The sequence below is a fragment of the Cyrtonyx montezumae genome, unplaced genomic scaffold, assembly GCF_038088225.1.
Source record: "Cyrtonyx montezumae isolate F1298 unplaced genomic scaffold, pur_monq_1.0 scaffold_8, whole genome shotgun sequence".
NCBI lineage: Eukaryota > Metazoa > Chordata > Aves > Galliformes > Odontophoridae > Cyrtonyx > Cyrtonyx montezumae.
The window spans coordinates 91,676,579-91,703,150 of NW_027072089.1; the positions used below are offsets into that span (position 1 = coordinate 91,676,579).

At 39.7% G+C, this 26,572-nt stretch overlaps 1 protein-coding gene across 1 annotated transcript in view; it reads right to left on the reverse strand.

The window, feature by feature from the left end:
* Positions 1–26,572, reverse strand: part of CNTNAP2 (contactin associated protein 2) — a 677,682-nt gene that overhangs the window by 337,868 nt on the left and 313,242 nt on the right. The window contains exons 5-6 of the mRNA XM_065752999.1: positions 16,138–16,341; positions 8,214–8,398 (exon numbers count right to left, since the gene is read on the reverse strand). Coding sequence (XP_065609071.1) covers positions 8,214–8,398; positions 16,138–16,341 — 389 coding nt within the window. The remainder of the gene's footprint in view (positions 1–8,213; positions 8,399–16,137; positions 16,342–26,572) is intronic.

The following is a 26,572-nucleotide window of genomic DNA, read 5'->3' on the forward strand; positions in this document are numbered from 1 at the left end:
TAGACAGTCTCACCTTCCATTACTGAGAATATGATTTTATCATGTAGTTATGCTTAGTAAGGAATTGCCACATAACTTAATAGGCCAAACAAGAAAGGTTTCTTTCTTTATGACCAATTTAATTATCCTCTTATTAATTATCCACCATTATTATCATGCTTAGTAAATTCTGGTAGCTATTAGGCCTTGTGGATACTGGAGCCGATGTTACTGTAATTAAGTCAAGTGAATGGCCCTCTGAATGGCCACTAAAAGACTCTAATTCTGCTATTATAGGAGCTGGGGCCTTGCAGCAGCCCAAAGTGCCCGAATTTTATCTTTTGAAGGGCCAATGTTTGCATTGCTCACGCTGCTCCTTACGTCTTACCGGTTCCCTATACTTCATGGGGCCGTGATCTTTTAAGTCAATGGGGCATGATTTTGCAGACACATTTTGAACAGGGGACATTGATAGACAGCATACCTTTAACTTGGAAAACAGAGCAACCTGTTTCGGTAGATCAGTGGCCCTTAACAAAAGATAAGTTGCTGAATTTACATGAACTAGTTCAAGAACAACTGGCTGCTAGACACTTAGACCCTACCACCAGCCCTTGGAACACTTGAGTCTTTATTATTCTCAATAAGAGCAGCAAATGGAGGCTTTTACGGGATCTTCACACTGCCAACACAGTAATTGAGTCCATGAGGGTGTTGCAGCCTCATCTTCCCTCACCTTCATTGTTACCTTTGAATTGGCCTATAGCAGTCATTGATTTAAAAGACTGTTTTTTACCATTCAACTTCATCCAAAAGATGCTCCATGATTTGCTTTTTCAGTGCCCTCCATCAACCAACAAAGCCCTGCTCAGAGGTATCATTGGACTGTTTACCACAGGGAACACTTAATAGCCCCAGATATGCCAATTGACTGTGGTAAATGCATTACAACCAATACGAAAAGCTAGACCTTAACATCTTTATTTATCATTACATGGATGATAAACTAATAGCAGCAGAACACGAAGAGAGTCTAAAGGACACTTTACTGCTCATCCAGCAGGCAGTCCGATCTGTTGTTTAAAAGGTGCAATGCAGCTCCCCATGAAAATAATTTAAGATGGAAAATTACATCTCACACCATTCAGCCTCAAATCCTCAAAATAGTACATCATGTGCAGACATTAAATGATCTTCAAAAAATTATTAAGGACCATCAACTGGTTGCAACTGCTTTTGGGTATTATTACTCAAGAGCACCCTCTATTCCAGCTACTCAAAGGAGACCCAGATCTAACGTCTAAAAGACAATTAACACCAAAAGCACTACAGCACTTAGACACTGTAATAACATTGCAACACCAATACAGCCATTGTGTTTGTCACTTCCAGTATCTCTTATAATAATATCAAGCTCCTATCAACCATATAGTTTGTTATATCAATGGGATACCTCAAGAAAAGATCCTCTCATCATCCTTGAATGGATATTCTTACCACATTTTCAAAAAACATTATATCATGAGTGGAGATATTTACAATGCTAATACAGCGAGGTTAACATTGTTTACAGATTTTAAAAGCTTCTGATCCTGATTGCATCTACATACCTGCTACTAAATAAGATTTATATTGGATGCTTTCTTTGCAAACTGCTATGGCTGATCATACTGGATAAATCTCCACTCATCCCCCCAAACATCAGTTCTGCATAATTTTAGTGATCTGTTCCTTACTAGAAATATTTTACTTCAACATGTTCCAATGCCTAATGCTGTATTTACAGACAGCTCTGACAAGACACACCGAACAGTGGTTCTCTGTATGACTGCTACATGATGACAGTCAGACGTGCATATTGTCAATGGGTCACCTCAAGTTGTGGATCTTGCTGTGGTGGCTTGAGCTTTTCAAATTTTTTTTAAGAAAAAAAGCTTAATATAATAACTGACTCTTTGTATATTACAGGTATCATTCAGCAAAGTGAAGGATCTTTTCTTAAGGAAGTTGACAACCCCGCCTTGTTTGCCCAGCTCAAGGGAGATTTGCTCTCACCATACTCTCCCCTATTTTATTATGCATATTTGATAACACACTGCATTGCTTGATCCATTAACTGAGAGCAACCATAAGACTGATCAAATCACAGTTTGCCTTTGCTATCCCTCGATTATTTCAACAGGCATGACTCTCTCATCAATTTTTTCCATCAGAATAGTAGAGCCTTACAGAAACAATTCCAATTTACAGTGGATCAAGCCCGTAACATTACTCTAATGTGCCCAGACTGCCAGCCAATTGCTCCTTTGCCTCAAATAGGGATGAAACCCCATGGCACTGCACATCTTCAACTCTGGAAAACAGATGTTACTCATGTTCATGAATTTGGCCATCTAAAATATGTGCATGTAAGAATAGATTTTCTTCTTACACATTTGCCACAGCACATACAAGCAAATGTAGTCACGGTGCCTGTAAACATTGGTTACTTGCTTATGCTGCTATGGGTATCCCAAATACTATAAAAACAGATAATGGATTTGCATATACTACTAAGGCCACTAAATTTTTCCTCCGAGAATGGGTAGTTAGACATATTACATGCATTCCTCATTCTCCCACTGGACAAGCTATCATTGAATGTGCTCATCAAACATTGTAATGTATTCTTGATAAACAAAAAAGGGGGAATATGGGAAACATGCCACAAGAAAGGTTATGTAAGGCTTTGCTTGTGCTGAATTTTTTGAGTTGCAATCATACAGATACAACTCAAGTAGAACATAATTTTGGGGCCTCCCCAATGCTCAAGAAATGGACGATGGTTAACATTCAGAATATGGCCACAGGGCATTGGGATGATACCCTACCACTGATAACTTGGGTTCACGGATATGCTTGTGTTTCCACAGAGACTGGCCCAAAATGGGTTCCAGAGTGATATATTTGGCCTTATCTCAAGACAAAAATTAGAGCCTGTAGTGCCCAGAAAATAGGCAGAAAATTCAACCCTCATAATAACTGGGATTGCGTGTTTCTTACTTATTGTTTTGTAATTTGTGGTATTGTAAATAAATTATGGGTGCCATAGTGAGTGACAAAAAACAGCTGGATTGCCCACTGGATGGTATCACAATAAAAACATGGGTAGTACTGTGACAAAAGGGGGTGATTTTCCAGTGTTACCAGTGTTGCCTTAATAATTAGAATTATTTAAGTATTTTTATATATATATTCTATATTATATGTAGAATATTTGGACATTATTTAGGTTGTTGTGCTGTTTCTTCTATTTTTAGTAGTAGATTAAATATAAATTTAACAGGATTTGATGTTACTGCTGCTGGAATCTATGGGAATAGTTCTTCTAGTGTAATTTTATCTTTTTATTATCTGTTATGATGTTACTAGCCTATCAATCAGCCTTTTCTTAATTTGCAGAGACAAAACCTGGAAAGGAATCCCAGGCAAAGGGATGACCCTGTACTATAGAATGATTCACTCTCCTTCATTCACTAATCAGGATTTCAAAAATAGGATCATGCATCACTTGAGACAAAGGCACATGCTATCTTTGATTCAACATATGATTCTGATATAGAATTCTGGAAAATTGCCCTACAGATATTTTAGTTCATTGTTCCCTTCAGTTGGCACTTGCTTATATCAGGGACCTAAAAACCCCTGCCTGAAGAACAATCTTGCGAAGGATCGAAGTATTCTGATAGTTTTAAAGGAAACTGATATTTGTGGCTATAAGTATTTTGTTTTGTAGAGAGAGCTGACCTTAGTAGTTTAATTTGTTTTGCAAGCAGATGTTCCACTTGGGCTCTGTATCATGCACTGGCCACACAGATGTGGTATACAAATGGAAAACTCTGCAGACCCTGAGAAGAGTAAAAGCAGGAGAGAATCTGTGAAAGCTGAGAGAGGAAAAGTGCACTTTGAAGCAGGTAACGCCCTGCTGACACTACCTATCACATCCATGGCCAGCAGGCTCCTTCTCTCTTTCTCCTTTCTGGGGATTTGCTGTTTCTCAAGGGTGAGTAGGTAATAATGCACTTGGCTTAGGGAGTTTCTGCTTCCCTATTACATTTATCTAAAAATAAATGGCTGTGTGTATGAGTGTGCGTATGTTGACTAAATCTCTAACCCTCTGTATTGCTCTGAATGCATAGTTTGCATGCCTCTGCTCCTGAGACATCCTGTCTCTCAGATCCAAACGTACCCTGAAACAGCACCACTCAAGCTTTAGCCACACTCACCAAGTTAGGGTGTTAGCTGACAAAGGAAAACAAATACCACTTGTGATGCTTTAGCAGGCTTGCCCACTAATGTTGATTCTACCTAATTTTACAAAGTCATGCCGCCATTGATTTTCTATTATTAACCCTGTTGTGGTTTTGTGATTTTTGCTGCCAGTATTCCACATCAGGACATCATGTAAAACAATGGGAGTTAAACAGTTTATGTTCACAGAGAAAGAAGGGTGGAATTCCCAGCCAGACACTAACTACTCTCTCTGGTGCACTTTCTCTTGGTTTTAGCTGCATAGAAAAGCACTTGTGCTTCGCCTGCTGTCTACCACAGTAGGAACTTGTATTGTTGGATACTTTTGTCTCTCTCATTTTGTTGGATTTAATAAATTACCATTCCTCCTTAGATTGTTGCTGGCTTTGTTCATTTGTTTTTGTTTTGTTTTGTTTTGTTTTTTGTTTTAAAGATCCATCTGCTATCTTCGTACCCTTTTCTCTCTCCCAGAGCAGGCAGTCCCACTCAGGGCAGCTGTGCAGCAAAAAGTGGGGCAGTTTTTTTTTCCTTCCACCTCTCTTCCATTTGTGTGTGTGTGTGTGTGTCTGTGTGTGTGTGTGTGTCTGTCACAGACTCAGATTGAGATAACTCTGTGTCAAACTGAAAGATTCTGTGAGGATTTTAAAGGCATGAACCATAGGGATCATTCAAAAATCAATATAATGGCATACAAAAATTAAAGATTCTTTCTAATCAGTTACTGGTTCACACAGAATGGGACCCTCTGGGATTTTTTTCCAGGTTGCAGAAAATTGGGCCATGGGCAAAACATATAATGACAAGAAATACTATTAAATTATTTAAGAAAAGAAAAAACATTTGATTGCCTAGTCTCTTTTCTTACATTCAGTGTGTTTACAATTGAAGCCTTGATTAAGTTGTGATAACCTAAATACATCCGGCAATACTGTTACAAAGGGTTACACAAAACAAAGGAGAAAGCTCTAAATCAGATAGTCGAGATGCTGTGTACAAGGCATGGTTATGTTATTAATGTGATTGGTGTTATTATTTTGTAGGATCTTAATAGTTTGCTAACAGACAAGGAAGGGAGAATTGTGGGAATACCAGAAAGCATATTCAGAGCAGTAGCTATGGAGCAAGATAAACAGCATGAGAAAGGAAGACTGAGAAAAAAGGACACTCTAGAAGAAAAAGAAAACAAGTTCAAGTAAGCTGTGTGATGACAGACTCTGATTGGAGGAAGAGTGTTTGGCTTGGAACAGCTCCGGACCTTGATTGGATAAGTGCCTGTATGCACAGTTAAGGACTGTTTTGGGGAGTATTTTGTAGATGTGTAAAGGCAGGTGGGAAAGTTATAAGAGAAAACTTGTTAATGTATATAAGGGATGTTAAAACCTGTAATAAAGGATTTGGATCACTGACATCTGAGTCCGTGCCTCAGATGCTGCACTCAAGGGACCTATTTTCCATTTTAAAAGTAAGTGACATTGTCTTTGCATATAAGAAATATATAGTTTCAACTACTCCACTGAAATCTGAGGTCTTTATGAGTAGAACATACCAGCTATCTAAGAATATTTTGCATGCAAATCCTCAGATGTTATACGTTATTTTGATTTTACTTTGAGAAAAAGGCACAACTGGAGAATGTAATTGTGATATTTTATTGTTGTCAAATGGTCTTTTGCATGTTATAATACTTTATTTTTAACAGGAGAATATGTAAAGTTGCGCTAGTTTCAGCTGAAAGAGAATTTTCTTCATCATTTCTCTTGTGATGCTGCATTTTGGATTTTGACCAAAACGGCACTGGCATCACACTGGTGTTTTAGCAATTGCTGATCTGTGCTTACACAGCATCAAAGATTTTGGAGTTTCTCATGTTCCCCTACCAGCAAGTAGAGTGGGGTTGTATAAAAATTTGGGAATGGGCACAGCCAGAACTGACCCCACTTAACCAAAGAGATATTAATACCACTTGGCAGTGAGTTCAGGAACAAGCTGAGTGAAGGAAGGAGGAGAGTGAGGATGTTCAGAGTTAACGTTTTTTATGAAAAATTGTTTTGATTCATTGAAGTTTACCTCCTATAGATTAACTTATCATAAGGGCGATGCATTTAAATGTAGTCCAACATCCAAAATCAGTGACTTAATTGAGAGGAAAGAAAGGAGAACTCTGCCTTTCGTATGAACCAAAAAATACATGTTAGAATATTTTTCATTAAACGTGAAAAAAATCTGTGTGCGTGTGGATGGGAACTGCTGAATCATGACCTGAACCACTGATTGGTCACCTGAGATGAGCACCGAGTCAGCCATGGGGGCACAGGTGAAGGTGATATACCTGTGTGATTGGAAGTAGGTGGAGCCAGGCTCCACCCCTCCCAAACCCCATTTAAGGGCTGACCACCACCAGGGAAGGATCTCTTCTTGGAGATCCCTCCCACATGGAGTCTTCTGTGAGCCTTGACATCCTGAAGGTGAGCCATCTTCTCTTTTGTATTATTTGTATCCTATCTATATAGAGGTACTCAAAATACACCATCATCTATACTATTTCTTTGTGAAGTACCATCCTTGGGAGTTATTTACCCCACAGCATGGAGATTGAAATGTATCATGGAGAACTGCCAATGAGGTCTCTAATGAATTGAGAAAATTGAATTTCCTGGATTCCATTCTTATTGCTCATAATACATTTATTATATACATACACTATATATATTTATATAAATTCATTTATGGAACTCTTAATGTTTTCCGTTGTTCAATCAATTGAAAATCTTTAATAATATCAACTTATATGACTTTCCAGTAGCATGGTTCAGATCTTCTATGTCCTATTAGTATCCCAGAACTCTGGTGAGTCAGTCACACCCTGTAGTTTTGTCTCATCCATGAATTTAATGAGGGTACATTCTATCCCATCTTTTAGATCATTAATAAAGATGTTAAACAGGGCCGGACTCAGGATTTGATCCCTGAGTTATTTTGATTACTACTGGTCTCCAACTAGAATTTGCTGCCCATGCAGATAGTTTTGGATCCGCCTCATAATCTGCTCTTCCAGTCCATGTACTTCAATAGCTTCCTCCATGAGGATATTGTGGGAGACATATTTTGTGACAAATATCTTCCTGAAGTCTATGTAGGCAGGATATTTTGTTATGAGTGCATCACATCAGGGTCTGTGGGCTTACACGTGTACAGTTTGCTCAACTATTCCATGATATGATCCTCTTCTAAGCGTACATATTCTTTTCCCCAGTTTCTCCCTTCAGGTTTTTAGGACAGCTTTTCAGGCTAAAGGCAACTGTAATGTAGTATAGTGTAACTTCTCATCAACACTTGTGGACATTAACTGACTGATAAAACAAAAGCTTTTTTGAAATGTTTTAACTCTTTTGTTTCTTCATAGAAGGAAGTTAGTGTGCATTTTTGATAATACAAAGAAGTACTTACTTCCCTAAGAGCGAAATCATTGGTAAGTAAAAAAGTTCTTATCTACTTCCTTTGATATAAATTTATATCAACTGTCGCTCCAAAATAATTCTGTCTGACTCAAGTACAAAATGTATACCTGAAAGGAATAACAGATGGTATGTTCTTTTATTTTTAATCAATTTTGTGCTTATGACAGCTACTTAGCTATAGTGTACCTAAGATTACAGAATTACATAGATCTCCAATTTTAAAACAGAAGATCGAGATGAGCCTTGTAACAGATGAGATCTGATAGACTAATGAAGGGAAACTAGGTTTATACCTATTAGAACCCATCAGTTGAAAGAAATGTAAGGGGAAAAAAGTTATTAAAAAAACACTTAAAAAAGAACAAAACAGTTTTAATTATATCTATTTTCTCTTCTTATTGAGCTTTTCTTTATAAGTCAGTTTCATAGAATCATAGAATCACCAAGGCTGGATTCAAATGAAAATGAACAGATTTCACAATCTACCTCATAATCAAGGTCCAGATAATCAAATTCTCCATTGGTTCTGAAGTGCTTAATGTGTCTGTCAAGGGTGAGATTGATGTTTCTCCCATGGCGTTCTATGATGATGGAGTGCCAGTGGTGATCATCTAAGAGACTACCAGTCATCACAGATGTGTGGCCATAAATAGAGCCAAGCTGGTTGCTACCTAAAATAGAAACAGAAGTAATTTTCATTTCATGCTAGTTAGGCAAATTTTTTCTTTTTACTCTGTCAATACATCACCTGAATTCTGTTGGACATACAAGAGGCTGGAGGAAGTCAATTCACTGTGAAGATAATATCTACCACATGGATATTTGATGCCGTAAAAATACAAATATCTAGATCAAATACGTCAATAATCACATTAATGAACTGTGTAACTATTTGTCATACCAGAGAAGCAATAGCCATTTTCAGTTGCAAAGTTGTTTTCAACTAAGTATTTTCTGTGTTTTAATTTCTACAGTACTGAAATACAAAGCTGTGGTGCTTTCTAGAATAGCCTTTGTGTTAGGTTCTGAACAGTGGAACTGTACTGGTGAGGACATAGCATCTGATAATAGGTTGCTAACAAAAAGTCTTTCCACTCTGATAATACCTCTATCCCTTGTAGACTCTGCTAGTGTGTCTAGACTAGTGTGTAAGAGCCTCAGTGCAGAATGAATCAATAGCAGCAAAAAATGACTTCTGCCAATATAATTTACTGTTGTCTTCCTGTGTTAATCTTCTTTACCTGGAAGGCAAATAAACTTAGCAAAAGTACAGTTTTTCAGCTTATTGCTGTGCTTTCTACAGACTTGCCTGTGTAGCTGTGCTCTCCAGAGATCATAGAATGGCCTGGGTTGAAAAGGACCACAATGATCATCTAGTTTCAACCCCCCTGCTATATGCAGGGTCACCAACCACTAGATCAGGCTGCCAAGAGCCACATCCAGCCTAATTTTGAATACCTCTAGGGATGGAGCATCCACAACCTCCTTGAGCAACCTGTTCCAGTGTGTTGCCACGTTCTGTGTGATAAACCTCCTCCTAATATCTAACCTAAATCTCCCCTGTCTCCAGTTTAAGACCATTCTCCCTTGTCCTATCCCTGTCCACCCTCGTAAGCAGCCATTTCCCCTCCTGTTATATGCTCTCTTCAAGTACTGGAAGGCTGCAATGAGGTCTCCCTGGAGCCTTCTTTTCTCCAAGCTAAGCAATCCCAGTTCCTTCAACCTCTTCTCATAGGAGAAGTGCTCCAGCCCTCTGATCATCCTAGCGATCCTCCTCTGGACCAGCTCGAAGAGTTCCACATCCTTCCTGTACTGGGAGCCCGAGGCCTGGGCGTAGTACTCCAGATGGGGCCTCAGAAGATCTGAGTAGAGGAGGACAATCACCTCCCTCTCCCTGCTGGCCACCCCTTTCTTAATGCAGCCCAGAACACAGTTGGCCTTCTGGGCTGCAAGCGCACACTGCTGGCTCGTATCCAGCTTCTCACCTACCAGGACCCCCAAGTTCTTCTCTGCAGGGCTTCTTTCATGGAGATCTTCCCCTAGTTTGTATAAATACTTGGGATTGCCTCAACCCAAGTGCAGCACCCTGTACTTGGCCTTACTGAACCTTATTAGGTTTTCATGTGCCCACTTCTCCAGCTTGTCTAGGTCCCTCTGGATGGCTTTTCTTCCTTCCAATGTATTGACTGCACTGCTCAGTTTAGTGTCATCCGCAAACATGCTGAGGGTGTACTCAGTGCCATCATCTATGTCATTTATGATGTTGAAGAGCACTGGTCACAGTACCAAACCTTGAGGGACACTGCTTGTGACCAGCCTCCACCCTGACACAGAACCATTGATCACAACCTTTTGGCTGCATCCAGGCAGCCAATTCCTAATCTGTCAAACAGTCCATCCTTCAAATCCACATCTCTCCAATTTAGAGAGAAGGATGTGATGAGGGACCATGTCACAGGCCTTGCCGAAGTCCAGGTAGATGACATCCATCACCCTTCCCCTGTCCACCAGAGCTGTCACTCCATCATAGAATGCCACCAGATTGGTCAGGCAAGATCTGCCTTTGGTGAAGCTGTCTTGAATCACCTCTTGATTTCCTATGTGCCTTAACATAGTTTCAAGGAGGATCTGTTCCATGTCCTTTCTAGGCACAGAGGTAAGGCTCACCGGCCTGTAATTCTCCAGGTCATATCTCATTGCAGTCTGGCTGACATAACTAAGCCAGAAAATGTAGATATTACAGATCTCAACTGAACAGCAAATGACAAGTTCAACAATAATTTTTAAAATTGCTTCACTGCCCAATAACAGTGCATTCTTCTGTGTTTTAAATACACAAGTAGATAATACATTTCTGGAGCATGCCTAGAAATCAGTAAAGCTATGCAAGTTGATAACATATACTAGCAAATCACACTGCCTTGGCTTAATAGAGTATTTTCCTACAAATGATCTTACTGATTTATTTTTTTTTTGCTGGATGTTATAGATCCTTCTGAGTATTGTCACCAGCTTCATTGGGTCCAGTGCTTCATAGTAAAGCTTAGAAAACCGGGATCTTCTCCCTGCCTACCTTCAAGCTATGCTTAATTGTAGGAAAGTTACTGAACTTCAGCCCCACGTGTCCTGTCGCTTCCCAGACTATTATCATTTTTGCTGGAGATTTCTAAGGATGACCCTTATTCCCCTAGCATTAACGACCACGCCTTTCTTTCACATCCACTTGATAATGGTTCTTAAAAATGAGATCATGACAATTTCCACTCTTGAAGATATTTAAAATTTCTAGATGTACTCATGAGCAGCCTGCTCTAGATGATTCTGCTTGAGCTGGGGGATGGACAAGATGTCCTCCAGAAGTTCCTTCCATTCTTAACCATTCTGCAAGTTTCTGAAGACCAAACTGTAGCTGAGGGAAAATATAATTCTAACAACCTTCTTTCCTTTCTGACAAGCTTCTAATAATAAAATATTGTTGATCTTATTTTATTGTGATTTTACTTTCATGTTATCTCACACAAAGAAAATGGGAAGACATATGACAGGAAGTAGAAAAGAACAACATAAGGGGAATTAATATTTTCACAAGAATATGCCTGCCAAATCTGATAAAAAAAAGGATATAAATTCTTCTGAGAATTGCTGTGGCTTAACTTGGCAAGTAGCTAAACATCACATGGCCATTCACTAACTCCATACTCCCCCTTTCTCCACCATATGGGATGAGGAAGAGAACTAGAAACAAAATAGAACTTGTGGGTTCAGATAAAAACTATACAGTAAAACAGAAGAGGAAAATGGGAAAAAATGTAATTATAACTGTATATAATATACACACACACTATATACATAAATATAGATATACACAGCCATAATGCGATTGCTGTCTGCCTCCTGACCAACTCAGCAATAAATACAACTGCCTGCTGACTGGCCTGCCAGTAATGCAAGGTCCATGTTAACCAATGCCCAGCAAACCTCAAGTGGTGACTGTCCCATGGCCAACTCCCCACAGAGTCAAATAATGTCAGGAATTGGAAAGGACCTCGAAATATCGTCCAGTCCAATCCCCCTGCCAAAGCAGAAACACCTAGATAAGGTCACACAGGAATGAATCTGGGGGTGGGGGTTGAATGTCTCCAAAGAAGGAGACCCCACAACCACTCTGGGCAGCCTGTTGCAGTGTTCTATTACCCTCACCATGAATATTTTTTCCTCATATTTATGTGGAACCTCCTATGTTTCAGCTTGCATCCATTGCCCCTTGTTCTATTGTTGGATGTCACTGAGAAGGGCCTGGCTCCACACTCCTGACACTCATCCTTTACATACTTAGAAACACCAATGAAGTCACCCCTCAGTCTCCTCTTCTTTACACTAAAGAGATCCAGCTCCCTCAGCCTTTCCTCATAAGGGAGATGCTCCACTTTCTTAACCATCTTTGTGACACTACATTGTCTCAAGCAGTTCCCTGTCCTTCTTGAACACAGAGACCCAGAACTGGACTGAATATTCCAGACATGATCCCACCAGAGCACAGTAGAGGGGGAGGAGAACCTCTCTCGACATACCAACCACACCCCTTCTAGTACACCCCAGGATGCCATTAGCCTTCCTCATCACAACGGCACAGTGCTGGCTCATGGTCATCCTGCTGTCCACCAGGACTCCCAAGTTCCCTTTCCCCTATGCTGCTCTCCAGCAGGTCACGTCCCAACCTGCACTGGTACTTGGGGTTCTTCTTGCTCATATGCAAGACTTGCCCTTGTTATATTTCAATAACTGTCTCCCTGTCCAATTCTCCAGCCTGTCGAGTTCTCACTGAATGGCAGCACAGCCTTCTGGTGTGTTGCCACTCCTCCCAGTTTTGTGTAATCAGCAAGCATGCTGATGACTTGCTGATAAACTGAGGTGAGGGACCATGTCAAAGGCTTTGCAGAAGTCCAGGTAGGTGACCTTATTTGTCCTTCCCCTGTTCATCCTATTCTCATGGGTCCACTTCTCCAGCCTGTCCAGGTCCCTTTGGATGGCTTCCTTTCCCTCAGATTTATTGACTGCACCACTCAGTTTGGGATAGTCTGCAAAATTCCTGAGGGTGGACTTGATTCCACTATCTGTATCATGAATAAAGATGTTGAAGGGCACTGATCCCAAGAATGGCCGTTGGGGGACACCACTCATGACTGGCCTCCACTCAAACACAGAACCATTGATCACAACCCTTTGGCTGTGACCTGCCAACCAGTTCTTAATCCATCATACAGTCCATCCTTCAAATCCATACATCTCCAATTTAGAGAGAAGGATGGGGTGAGGGACCATGTCAAAGGCTCTGCACAAGTCCAGGTAGATGAAACCCTTCACTCTTCCCTGTCCACTGATGGCATCACTCCATCATAGAAGGTCACCAGATTGGTCAGGCAGTATCTGCCCTTGGTGAAGTCATGCTGTTTGTCTTGGATCACTGCTTCATTTCATTTGTTCCTTAAATTGGTAACTGGGAGCATCTGCTGCATGATTTTCCTAGGCACAGAAGTGAGGCTGTTCCCCAGGTCATCCTTTCTCCCTTTCTTAAAAATGGGAGTAATGTTTCCCTTCTTTCAGTCACCAGAGATTTTACCCAACAGCCATGATTATTTCAAATATGATGGAGGGTGGCTCAGCAACCACATCAACTGTCTCTCTCAGAACCCTGGGATGCATATCATTGAGCCTTATACACATTCAGTTCCATGAGGTCTTGGACTTGTTCCACTGTTACAGTGAGATGAAATCTGCTCCTCACACCCATACCTAGAGGTTCAGGGTCTTGGCAGACATGAGGAGCCTGACTACCAGTGATCACTGAGGCAAAGCACTTATTGAACACCTCAGCTTTTTCTATGTTTGAGGAAGCCAGTTCTCCATCCTCATTAGCACCCTCCCTGGTCTGTCTCTTCCTGCCTATGTACCTCCAGAACCTCTTAATGTTATTTTACACATCTCTTGCCAAGTTCAGCTCCATCTGTGCCTTGGCTTTCCTGATCTTAGGTGTCATCAACAGGATCCCCCTAATCAGGTGGCCTGTAGTAGGCCCCAACCACTGGTTGTCCATTACTGAACCAATCTTTGACTTTAACCCATAAGCGCTCAACCTGGCCATGGCCATTTCTCAGACATCTCTTTGCAGTCTATCCACTTTTTAAGATAACCTGCCTATCCCTTCTGAAAAGCATGTAGCCCTCAATCACAGTGTTTCAGTAATGACATTCATCCCACTATGTTTCTGTGCTAGCAATTAGGTAATACTTTTCCAGTTGTGCCACAGTTTCTAACTCCTGTTTATTTCCCATGCTGCGTGCACTGATATAGAGGCACTTCGGCTAGGCTAAAGAGAGTGGCCTAACAATGACTTCCATCAGCTCCTCAGCATTCACAGGTGCATCCCATGAGAACCCATGGGTTTATGGATGTCCAGATTGCTTAATTAGTCCTCAACACAGCCCTCAACAACCAAAACAAACTCCTCCTTTCTCCTGGCTTCCTCTGGGGACTCAGGGGTATGGGGATCCTCAGGACAGCCTCCAGCAGTATAGGCAGAGATAAAGAAGGCATTTAGTAACTCCTCCTCTGTATCTACTGTCACCAGGGCACCCACCTCAGTGGACCTACGTTGCCTCTAATGTTAGGATTTCTTCAAATGAACTGCAGATAAAACTTTCTGTTGTCCTTGACCCCTCTTGCAAGGTTTAATACTAAGGAGGCTTTAGCTTCCCAAGTTGCCTCCCTACATCTTCTGACAACAGCCTTATATTCCTCCAATTTGGCTGCCCCTTCTTACGTGATCTGTAGACTCTTCTCTTCCACTTGAGTTTGACCAGCACTTCACTGTTTAGCTGTGCAGGTCTCCTAGCTCACTTTCCTGACTTCCTACCTGTTGGGATGCTGTGATCTTGAGCTTGGAAGAAGCGGTCCTTGAATGCTAACCAACTATCTTGGGCATTTTTACCTTCAAGTAACCTGTCCAGTGGGATTTTCCCTATAAATTGCTTGAAAAGGACAAAGTTGGCCCTACTGAAGTCCAAGGTTATGATTCTGCTTGGTATTCTGTTCCTGCCACATGAGATCCTGCACTCCACCATCTCATGGTCTCTGCAGCCATGACTGCCCTCAACCTTCACTGCTTCAGCCAGACTCTCCATGTTAATGAGAACAAGCTCCAGCAGCGCTACTTTTCTAGTTGGTTCATCTACCATTTGCATCAGGAAGTTGTCATCAGTATAATAGAGGAACCTCCTGGATTTAAGATGGCTGGCTGAGTAGGCCTTCCGGCAAATATCAGGGTAGGTAAAATCCCCCATGATAAGCTGCTATCAGCTGCCTGTAGAAGGCATCATCAACTTCTTCATCCTAATCTCTATAATAGACACCCACAACAGTATCACTCATGCCAGCCTGCACTTTAATTCTCACCCACATACTCTCACTTTTTCATCATCTGCCCCTGAACAGTACTCAATACATTCTAGTTGCTCTTTCATATAAAGAGTAATATCACCACCTCTCCTCACTGGCCTGTCTTTCCTGAGAAAGACATAGCCATCCACATTCAAGTCATGTGATCTTCGCCACCATGTCTCTGTAACTGCTACCAGATCATAACCTCTTGCCCAAACACAGACTTCTAACTCCTCCTGCTTCTTCCCCATGCTGTATGTATCAGTGTATGGACATTTTAGGGAGCAACTTGAGCATGCCAACTACATCCTGAAGGGGGTGGGAGGCCTCCTGATCTTCATCAATTCTAAAGCATTGCCCCATAAGTGCAAATCCACTTACAACCCTATCCCTCTTCGAATCTAGTTTAAAGCTCTCCAAATGAGCCCTGTTCCAGAACCCTTCTGCTACTGTGAGACAAAACTTTCATGTATTTATGTCAGGTTTGGTATCTTATAAAAACAGTCAATATCAAAGAACCCAAAGCTCTGCATACAGTACCAGTCTAGTAGCCAGGCATCTATGGACTGGATCCTTCTATTCTATCCAACATCATCACCTGAAAATGAAGGTACGGAAGAAAAAATAACATCCTCCTCAGACTCTTCCACCAACCACAAACCTTCATTCTCCTCAGACTGTGAGATGCAGCTCCCTTCCCACCTGTCTAGAAGATAAGCAGCAGGTAGTAGTCATGACCCTCTGCATGTCATGTTTTATGGAGTAATCCTAGGCCTAACTCCGGCCACCTGTCCTGTCTCCACCCTGCCCCTAGGTGTCATGCTTAGAGCAGTGACTTCTTCCCACGAAGTGTCCTGTCCTGTCTTGGCCCTGGGCATGCTCACATTACTCAGCAACAGCCAAGACATCTCTGTTTCAGCTGAAACCAGGACAAGTGTTAAAAAGGACACAAAATTAAACAGTCAAAATTTACCTAAATTTAAATTTAGAAAAAGTTTGGCTTTCTTGAGTTCCAAGGTGATGTAGTCTCCTTGTTGTCCTTCTCCATGGAAGATTACACCTTCACTTTCAGAGGTCTTAAATTTCAGTGAGATGACATCTTTTAATGTTTTCATTTTCTTGTTTCTGAATCTGTATGGTAACACTACGTGGCCATCAAAATTGATAACATCAGCCCCTAGAGAAAAAAAGAAATAACACTGTTTATAAGTGGTTATATATTCCAGTAGATATTGGAAAATCAGAGATGCCATATGTGGATTGTATCTGAACAGAATAAAAACTTGTGCACGTGCAGAATACATTACAAACACATTTTCTTTTGACCAAGAATTATTCCTATAAAAAGGAGGAACAGGAAGTGTGTAAGTTTAATTCATATGATGTATAAAAAAAGCAGAATCAGAGGAACAAATAATACCACAGTACTAAACTTATTTTGGCTTAAGTGCAGTTGCTTTCCTATACATTTTCTTAACTAGAGTTGAAAATGAGAGACATACTTCTGAGTTACCATTAATTATTCATATTATACCTCTTAAAACAAAATAAGCCTGTGAAGACTGTAAACACTATGACATGAAACAAAAGAAATTGCTTAGGAGTTTTAAAATATTTTTCCTTGCCTTTTTCAGTTTCACATGGAAATGTTTGATAAAATTCAGCCTCAACTGATCTTCAGATGAAAAATTTCATCACTTGGACTAAGCTTTTATCTATGTTTGGATTTATTCAAAATCATGGAGGCAATTTGAGGGATGCAGTGATTTTCTTTTAAAGTTGCATAATGATACTACAAAACTTGATGTAGTCTTATTTTCATTTTTAACCTCTAAAGAATGAGTCACAATTTTTTTTTTCACAATTTTTTTTGGAGGTAAGATCCAGAAGTATTAGCCACAGAACTTCATTTCAATGAAGAGGCCTACTTCTACTGAGTTTTTAATCTTATCTTTTAAAAATAGTTCAGATCTCTAAAAATTAATAGAGATTTATTCAATAAGGACCTTTTATAAGCCACTTAACTTGTGATCAGCTAGCCCTAGCTATTATTTCTATCACTATTTCCTCCTCACTATTTACAACTAATAATTTTAATTGCTTAGAAGTAATTTTTTAAAATGTTCACTTTTTTAAAGAGTCTTTTCCTCTTATATTCTACAGAAGTGTCCACATTTATTGGCACATCGTGTTCACATAATCCATTTCATGCTCTGAGTTAAATAGTAAGTAACGTTTTATCATATATTCTTCAATTACATATTTCTTATTTTTGGCTACTTCTGTTAACATCTCATGTGTGACTGATTCCTAAAATTCCTAACTATCTTTTGCTATCATGGTTGAAAGGAGCTTAAATCATTCAGCCCTCCTCAAAAACACACAAGAAAAAATATTCAATTACGCAATTAGTGCAGTATTATCTTTAAAAACTCCATTAAAGCATTCTGTACATTATGATTAATAAACTGTATATATTTCAATTCAAATTTAAGAAGTCAACATTATCACTTATTATGTTGAAAAGCTGCCTTTGTTTTTGACAATATATGTTAGACATGCATTTCAAACTTAGAAATAATTTCTGAAATATTATTTTTCATCCAGATTCTGTGAAGTGACTAAAGAAATGCTTACAACCATGCCTAAATTCTGATAATTTAGGGAATACCAAAATGATCTTCTGAGTCAGTTTTTACTAGTTCTGAGTCCTCAATTGCTATTAAAAGACTATTTATGTATAGCATCTGTGTAGGTTTCCTTTTCACATTCTATAATTTCCTAATTAATAATATAGTTTTCCAACTTCCAACTAGTTAGCTTCACTAACCTTTCATAAAAATTTCTTCTTGTATCCAATTTAAATTTCTCCTCTTTCATTTTGAAACCGTTTCCTATTGTCCTATCACCACAGATTCTACCAAAGAGTAGCACCCCTTTAGATACTGAAAGATTTCTATTTAGTCTCCCCAGATCATTCTCAACTCCATACTGAAGAGCCTCAGCTCTCTCAGCCTGTAGGTCAGATGTTCCACCCCTCAAATCATTTTTGTGGCCCTTCTCTTGGCACAGTCCAACAGGGCCATACCTCTCCTACATGGAGAACTCCACATCTGGTTGCAGTACTTCAGGTGAAGTCTCACCAGTTCAGATTAAAGAGTAAGGATAACCTCCCTTGATATGATGGCCATGCTTCTTTTGATGCAGCCCAGGATGTATTTGGCTTTCTGGGCTGGTTCATGTCCAGTTGGCCATCCACCAGTACCCACAAGTCCTTTTTGGGAGGGTTGTGCTCTATCTTTCATTCTCCAGCTTGTATTCAGTTGCTGTGACCCATGTGCAAGACCTTGCATTTGACTTTGTTGAACTTTATTAGTTTCTCCTGGGTCCACTGTTCAAGTCTGCTTAGGTCTTTCTGGATGGCATCCCATCCCTCAGGAGTGTTGACCACATCACATAGCTTGATGTCATCTGTGAAATTGCTGAAGGTGTGCTTGTTCACACTGTTGATACCATTGATGAAGATTCTAGTACTCACCCTTGAGGGACAGCGTTTGTCACTTATCTCCAGCTGGACACTGAGTCACTGGCTACTACTCTCTGGGTACGATCTCACAATCAGTCGCTTGTCCATCAAACAGTCCACCCATCAAATCCATACATTTCCAATATGGAGAGAAGGATGTTGTGGCAAAAGTCTTACTGAAGTCCAGATAGGTGACATCAATTGATAGGAAATGGCTGCAGGAGCAGGGAGTTCACGATGATATGTACAAGCATAGTTTGCATGGAAGCACAGACTATATAGTCATGGAAAAGTATTAGATGTTGATAGGTCATGACCAAGACCAAGTGACAGACAACTCAAGGCGGACATGAACTGCTTCAGCTGAGCAACCCAAGCTGCCAAGACGTCTATGGGAAACTTCTGTGATTATGTTGTTCAGCCTGCCTTCAGCAAAGAGGGCCTCACAGGACTGCTGATAATTGTAACTATAGGTATTTTTTAGAGTAAGCTGTCCCTGATAGTCTATTCTGTTTAGCTAGCAGGTGTTCCCTTTGGGCTCTGTGTTATGCACTGGCCACAATGATATGGTGCTCAAAGGAAACTACACTGTTTGAACCTTGAGAAAAGTAAAGGCAGGAGATGGTCTGTGGCAAGTGGGAGAGGAAAAGTGCACTTTTGAAACAGGGGACCCCCTGCCAGCGCTGCCTGGTTTCTTAGGATTAGGATGATATCAAAAGTTGCCTCCTCCAGAATGTGGTTCTCACTGCTGTTAATTGCTGGGAGTTGTTTTAAAGTTGTTTTTCTCAAGGCTCTCTACCAATGGTTGTGTGATATTTTCTATATGCCCTTGTCTTAAACACTATAAGAATAAGGCTGTCCAGGTAATAAACTGAAGCCTGATCACTCATATCAGTCCTGTTGTGCTTCCCTGCCCGAGAGCAATCGACTCAGACCAATATCCGCAGCAATCAACGGCTCTTCCCCTCCCCAGTGCTGTAGTTATGTCATCATAGGAAGCCATTAATTTGGACAGGGAGGACTTTTCCTTGGTAGTTTCCTGGGTCACCCTTTCTACCCTTCTTAAAAATGGCTGTGACGTTACCTTTTTTACCATTCACCAGGGACTCTGACTCACTGCTATGACTTTTTAAGTATCAGAGTTGCTTAGCAACTGCATCAGCCAAGTCCCTGGGATCTCTGGTTCTCTCTGGGACTCATAGACTTATGGATATACAAGTGATATAATGCAGGAGTTACATTGGTCCACCAGACCCTATCTTCCCAACAGTTAGCAAGGGCAGTCTAAAGACCAGTCACCAGTGAAGACTGAAGCAAGAAAGTTGTTAAGTGCAGATTCAGAAACAAGTAGCAAAAGTTTCTGATAGAAAAGGTCTTGACTGACACAAATATGCTCACTTAGAAGTTGGGGAAATACAGATTACATCTTTTTCTCATAGAAAAATCATATTAAGCTACAGAAGGAAACCACAGTTTTATCAGTTTGAAACTTATGGAAGCTTCATAATATAAAAATATATACTAAGAATATATCTCCAAGAAAATAAAGGACTCCAAGATGAGTTAGATTTTGCTTTTTTTTTTTTCAAACCTGGAAGCTGCAAACAGCATGTGTTAGCTTTACTTTTAGATCAGAGAAATTTTCTTCTATTAATCTTATTAAGCATAGCCAGAAAGAAATTGTAAATGTTTTGGCAAAATGCTTTCTCTGTCTTCAAATTATGGAAGATATTTTCAGATGATAAATCAATAGTTATTTCCATAAAACTACTAAAGAGTATGTTTGCTTCTTGAAATCAATTCAACCAACTCCATGTTAGCAACTTTCACAGCACCAAATTCTCTTGTAAAGAACTTCTACATTCCCTTCTTTATGAGTACTCTTCCTTTGTTTTGTAACAAGGCTGTCAGAGAAATTTATCTGTGGGTCGTGTGTGGGGTGGTTACAATGTTTGAATATTTTCTTGTGTTTACCGAATTGCCATTCCTCAGAATAAAACAAATAGGTAAGTCATGTAACAGTTTCCCTCACAACAGTGAGGGTAGCAGAATTTTGCAAAGATAAAAATTCAGGCTGTGCAAAGAAAGGGCAATACCAGTACCAAATAATTAAAGATATTAAAAATTACTGCTGTTCCTACTGAAGCTCTGCTCAGTCTGCACTTTCATACAGTTGGAAACTTAACCAAATGTTTATTTTGCAAAGCTTGACAGATATCAAACTACTTTTAGGACAGAGAAGTAATCCTACTTCAAAGAGGTAGATAAACTTGTTCACTGCAAAAAGTAGAAAAAGACAGAGTACAGACATCTGTAAGAGTTCTTCTGTTAACATTATCTTACAACAATTGAGTACTTCTCCATTCACTAATGGGCTAAAACCTTTTTAAAGAACAACATATATTGTGACACTGAAAATTATGACATTATGAAGTCTGACACTCACAGTACCTACTGTCTTAAATTCTTATTTTTTTTCCAAAAGAACCTTGCTTTTGTTTTATTTCCTCAATTTTCTAATCATTTACTAATATTCAAAATTTTATATGATAGCTTCACAGTGCTACTAACCTATTGTTCCAAAATTTATTTTTAAAGTGTAAGAAAACAACAACAAAGAAAGAAAAAAGAAAAGAAAAAACTAAGAACTGCCACTCATTTTTTTTTTCTTCAGTGTGGGTACTTCTGTTAAGTTTCTGAGTCCTTTGGACTGCTTTCTTCCAACACCAAAGCTGCTATCTACAGTAGTATCAGTACCACTTTGAATGCTAGAATAGATTGCTCTGTAATAGCAGTAACTTTCAAGCATATGTGCTCATATAGTATGTAAAACCAATAATTCTTAGTCTGTCTAATCTTACTGAAAAACTTCATCTTTTAATGAACAGCTTTGTCACTGGGAATCACTGAAATAATCACAGAATTCTAGGACTTGGAAGGGACCTCTGGAGATCATCTTGTCCAGCTGCCCTTCTAAAGCAGGTTCTCTAGAGTGGGTTTGACAGGAAAATGTCCAGGTGGGTTTTGAATATCTCCAGAGAAGACTTCACATCTTCTCCATAATCTCTCCGTATTTCTTCTAAAAAGATTAAATAAACTGTTTAACAATACTGGTGTTTAAACTGACTTTTACCATGATGTCATGGTTTTGTGGGTTTTTTTGCTCCAGGTATTCCACATCAGAACATCATGTTAGGAGTTACAGGGTTAAAGCTTTGTCAGGGAGCGGAAGAGGGGTGGAGCTCTGGACCTGACACAAACCGCTATGGGGTGCCCTTTATCTCCTCGACAAGCCCAGAGAAAGTGCATGTGATTCCCCTGCAGTTTTACTAACCTAAGATCTCATATCTTGGTTATTCCTCTCTCCCAGTTTTTTCGATTTTTTTTTTCTCAGGTACATTCTATACTTTTAAAGTTAAGCTTTTAGAATTTGCAAACTTGCAAAATTTGCAATTTGCAAAAAAAAATTTGCTATCAAATTTAAAACCATGTCAAAATGATTCAGATGTGCCTTTTGGATTCTTAAAATCTACAGCACACATCAAAAAAGTCCATGAGCAAAATTATAGTGACTCTATTCCACTCATACCATAATATTGAGCAACCAGAAGTTCATATAACGTTATCCTAAAAACTGCAATCATAGACCATGCAATATTAATGCCACTGGCATTTTTTGTAAGCATTAATCTGCTACAGTATTTGAAGGAATAATATTTGAAGGATTGAAGGAACTATTCATATGGCAATGATTGATTCTGCAGGAGCTTATTACAAACTTCAAAAATCAGTGGTCAAATACAATATATTGTAGATGTCATAGCCTGTAGATGCCATTACTTTGCCGGTTGTCTCAAAGATTCATAAATGTGGATATGATGAAAGACACGCCTCTTCAGTCTCTGTCTCTAAATGTACTTGAAAAAAAGTCTTCTATCAGTGTGAATTAATAAGCTCAGTGGATACTTTGCTTTCTGTTACATTACTTTATTTCCTATGACTTGCTTTTTGATAAATTATGTCACTGCAAATATAAGGAGCCTTTCTCCTCTTGTGAGTGTATTAAATAGCTCATATGTACATAAAACTCTGCATAGGGAATGTGGGAGCAAAATCGCTCCTACTGTGAGAGAAGAGCAAGTCTGAGACTGCCTTATGAGACTAAATGTGTACAAGCCTATGGAGCTAAACAACATGCATCCCAGAGTCCTGAAGTAACTGACTGATGTAGCTGCCAAGCCATATTAAATTATTTTTGAATATTCATGGTTGTCAGACAAAGTTCCTGGCAACTGGAAAAAGGAAACATCACTCCAGTTTTAACGGAGAAAGGAAGATCTGGGAGACTAGTGAGACCAGCGAGCCTTACACCTGTGCCTGGGAAGATCCTAGAGTGGAACTTCCATGAACCTACTCTAAGGCATATGGAAGAAAGGACACGGGTTGATTCAAGAACCCCAGCACAGCTTCATCAAGGGCATCGAGTGCACTCTCAGCAACTTTTCAGGACATCAAGCTGAGTGAAGCCATTGATGCAACAGAATGAAGTGATGCCAGCCAAAGATCTGGTCCAGCTTGAAAAGTGGACCTATGTAAAACCAAATGAGATTCAACAAGCCAAAATGCAAGATGTTGCCACTTGGATTGGAGCAATATCAGATATATCTGTACAGACTGGGAGAAGTATTCATTGAGAGCAGCCCTGTCAAGTAGAAATTGAGAGTCCTGGTGGATGAAGAGCTGGATATGAAACAGCAGTATGCACTTGCAATCTGGAAGGCCAACAGTATGCTGAATTGCCTCAAAAAAGTGCATCCAAGAGGACCAACAGAAGACAATTCTCCCCCTCATTTCTGTCCTTGTAAAGTCCCACATGAAATACTGTGCCAAGGTCTGAGGCCCTGAAGACAATAAAGATGTGGAGATGTTGCAATGGGTTCGGTGGACAGCCATGAAGATGATCGGAGCACCTCTCCTGTGAGGAAAGGTTGACAAAGTTGGGCTTGTTTTTACTGGAGAAGGGGGTTGTTTTGCAGGGGAGACTTCAGTGTGGCCTTCCAGTACTTGAGGGGAGCTTATGAACAGGCAGAAAAACAACTTTTTACATGGTCTGATGGTTACAGCACAAGCAGGAATTACTTTAAGTTAAAAGAAAGGAGATATATGTTAGATGTTAGGAGAAAATTTTTATTCAGTGTGGTGAGGCACTGGTTGCCCAGAGAAGATGCGAATGCTCCATCCCAAGAGGCATTCAAGACCAGACTGGATGGGGCCCTGAGCAACCTGATCTAGTAGTTGGCAACTGTGCCTATGTCAGAGCATTGGAACTGCATTATATTTAAGATCCCTTCCAACCTAAGCCATTCTATGATTGCATGATTTTGAAATGAAAGCTAAAACTCCCACTGACTACAGTGGTTTGATTTTTTTTGTTATATACTTTGTTTGATTCTTCTCCCATGCTTGTTCTTTTCATTCAACACTTGCATTAAGGTAGGAAATAAGTTAAATTTTTTACCAATTATTCATCATTATTATTGTTATTATTTTATAAACACTGTGTTTTTCACCCTATAGAGAATTAAAATCATTTCTAAATTTGACATCAGCACTTACTCACAGAGAGAAATGTAAAGTACATTCTCAGTCTTATTGTAGAGGGGGCCTTTAATTCTTTTTTTTTTTTTCTGGTGGCTTACAAGAGATCTTCTGTTCAAAGGCAACTGCACAGAGCTCATCTTAAGTTTCAAAGATAGACAGATCTGAAACTTAAAGCAAGAAGGCAAGCAAATAAATAAGAGCACCCTGAAGGGAAATATTTTGTAGTTTTATAAACTTCTCAATGGAATAGATGCCAGCTCTGTTCTAATTTTAAAGTTGCACTTTTATTTATTTATTTATTTTACTTTAAGTTCCTGAGTAAGGAAGAGTCATTTCTATTTCTAATGCACAAAAAAAAGTGTGCTTTATCAGCATATTCAAGCAAAATAGGAACCAATCAAAATAGCAATTAATGACCACATGTTATGTGTTTTAATGAGTGGTCTTAATACTCTGAGACTGATAACCAGGTTGTAGAACACTACAATACATTGCATAATAGTGCAGTGAAAGATTTCTCTTAGACAGTAAGCTTATGACTTTCCAGTTGAACCTTGTACTATGAGAAAATGACCTCTTCTACTCTGCCCTGCAGAGGCCTCATCTAGAAGTACTGTGTCCAGTTCTGGGCTCCCTGGTACAAAAAAGATAGGGTTCTCCTTGAAAGACTTCAGCAGGGGGCTACAGAAATGAAAAAGGGCATGGAACACCTCCCTTATGAGGAAAAGCTGAGAGACCTGGGTCTGTTCAGCCTTGAAAAAAGAAGACTCAGAGGGGATCTGATCCACATCTTTAAATATCTAAGGTGCAGAAGGCAAAGGGATGAGGCTAGACTCTTCTCAGTAGTGCGTGGTGATAGGATGAGGGGAAATGGTTACAAACTGATGCATAGGAAGTTACTCACAAATGTGTGTGGGAATGTCTTCACAGTAAGGGTGACAAGAGTGCTGGAACAGGCTGCCCAGGGAGGTTGCAGAGTCTCCTCTTGGAGATACTCAAGACCCACCTGGATACCTACCTGTGCAACCTGGTATAGGGAGCTGCTTGGGCAGGGGGCTTAGACTAGATGATCTCTGGAGGTTCCTTCCAGCCCCTACAATTAATGTGATTCTGTGATGTTCTGCATCTGAAAATATGTTCTCAAATATTCTCCAAATAAAAGACTATATTTAATGTACGTAGGGTGAATAACCCAAAAGAACAGTATTCACAGAAAATAATAAGGTGGATGGTATATATTGCTTAGCTTATCTGGATGATAAATAGACAACCCTTAAATAGAGGCTCACCTTTTGCAGATGGTCAGGGCTCACTGATAACTCCACAGGGGAGGGATCTCCAACAAGAGACCCTTCCCCAGTGGTGGTCAGCCCTTAAATGGGGTTTGGGAGAGGTGGAGCCAGATTCCACCCCTTCCAATCACACAGGTACATTACCTTCACCTGTGCTCCTGTGGCTGACTCAGTGCTCACCTCAGGTGATCAATCAGTGGTTCAGGCTGTGATTCAACAGTTCCCATACAAATGTAAATCTACAAACTTGAAGAAAAATGCATGATTATCATGTATTGATCAGCCTTTTGGTTTAGGTAATGTTTCAAAAATTTGACTAGAAGCCTATATTTAAATTGGGCTTCAAAAGTTGGTAGTTATCTTTAAGGCCAATTTCTTCACTAAAAACTTTGCTTCTGCCAAAGTACATATCTGTATGGGAAAATGCAGCTTTACACAACAGGCTCCAAATGATGATTTGAAGACAGTTTTGGAACTCACACATTATTCTATTGTTCTTATAGTGACATCAAGGGTTTTGTCTCTTAACACAGTGAAGTTTTAGTATTTTCTTCTCAACGGCACTGCTGCTATCTACTGATACCAGTGTACTGATTCAGGGACAGCTTAACTGATTCCTGCATTTAAAATCTACGGTATTTTAGGAGAGGTTTTTTGGGGAAAAAAAAAAAACACAAAAAACCACAAGTCCCTATAGACGTATAAATGTAAAATGCCATTATTAATGTCATTAACAAAATACCAAAGTAACTTATAATGAAAAATGCAAACAGTTAAACACTTCTCTCAGAGGAAGACCAAAGGTCAGATTTCACTACTTTCACTAGTTGACTGTAACATATTTTGTCAGTATTTTTTTCAGTTGATTCATTGTTTCCTTGATAGATGCCTTTTATTTTTCTCCTGAAATATGTAGTCTTTCAAGCAAGCAACTTTTCATCTAATGACTGAAATAATTTTGTCAGCCAACTATGCTTTTCCTTATAGTC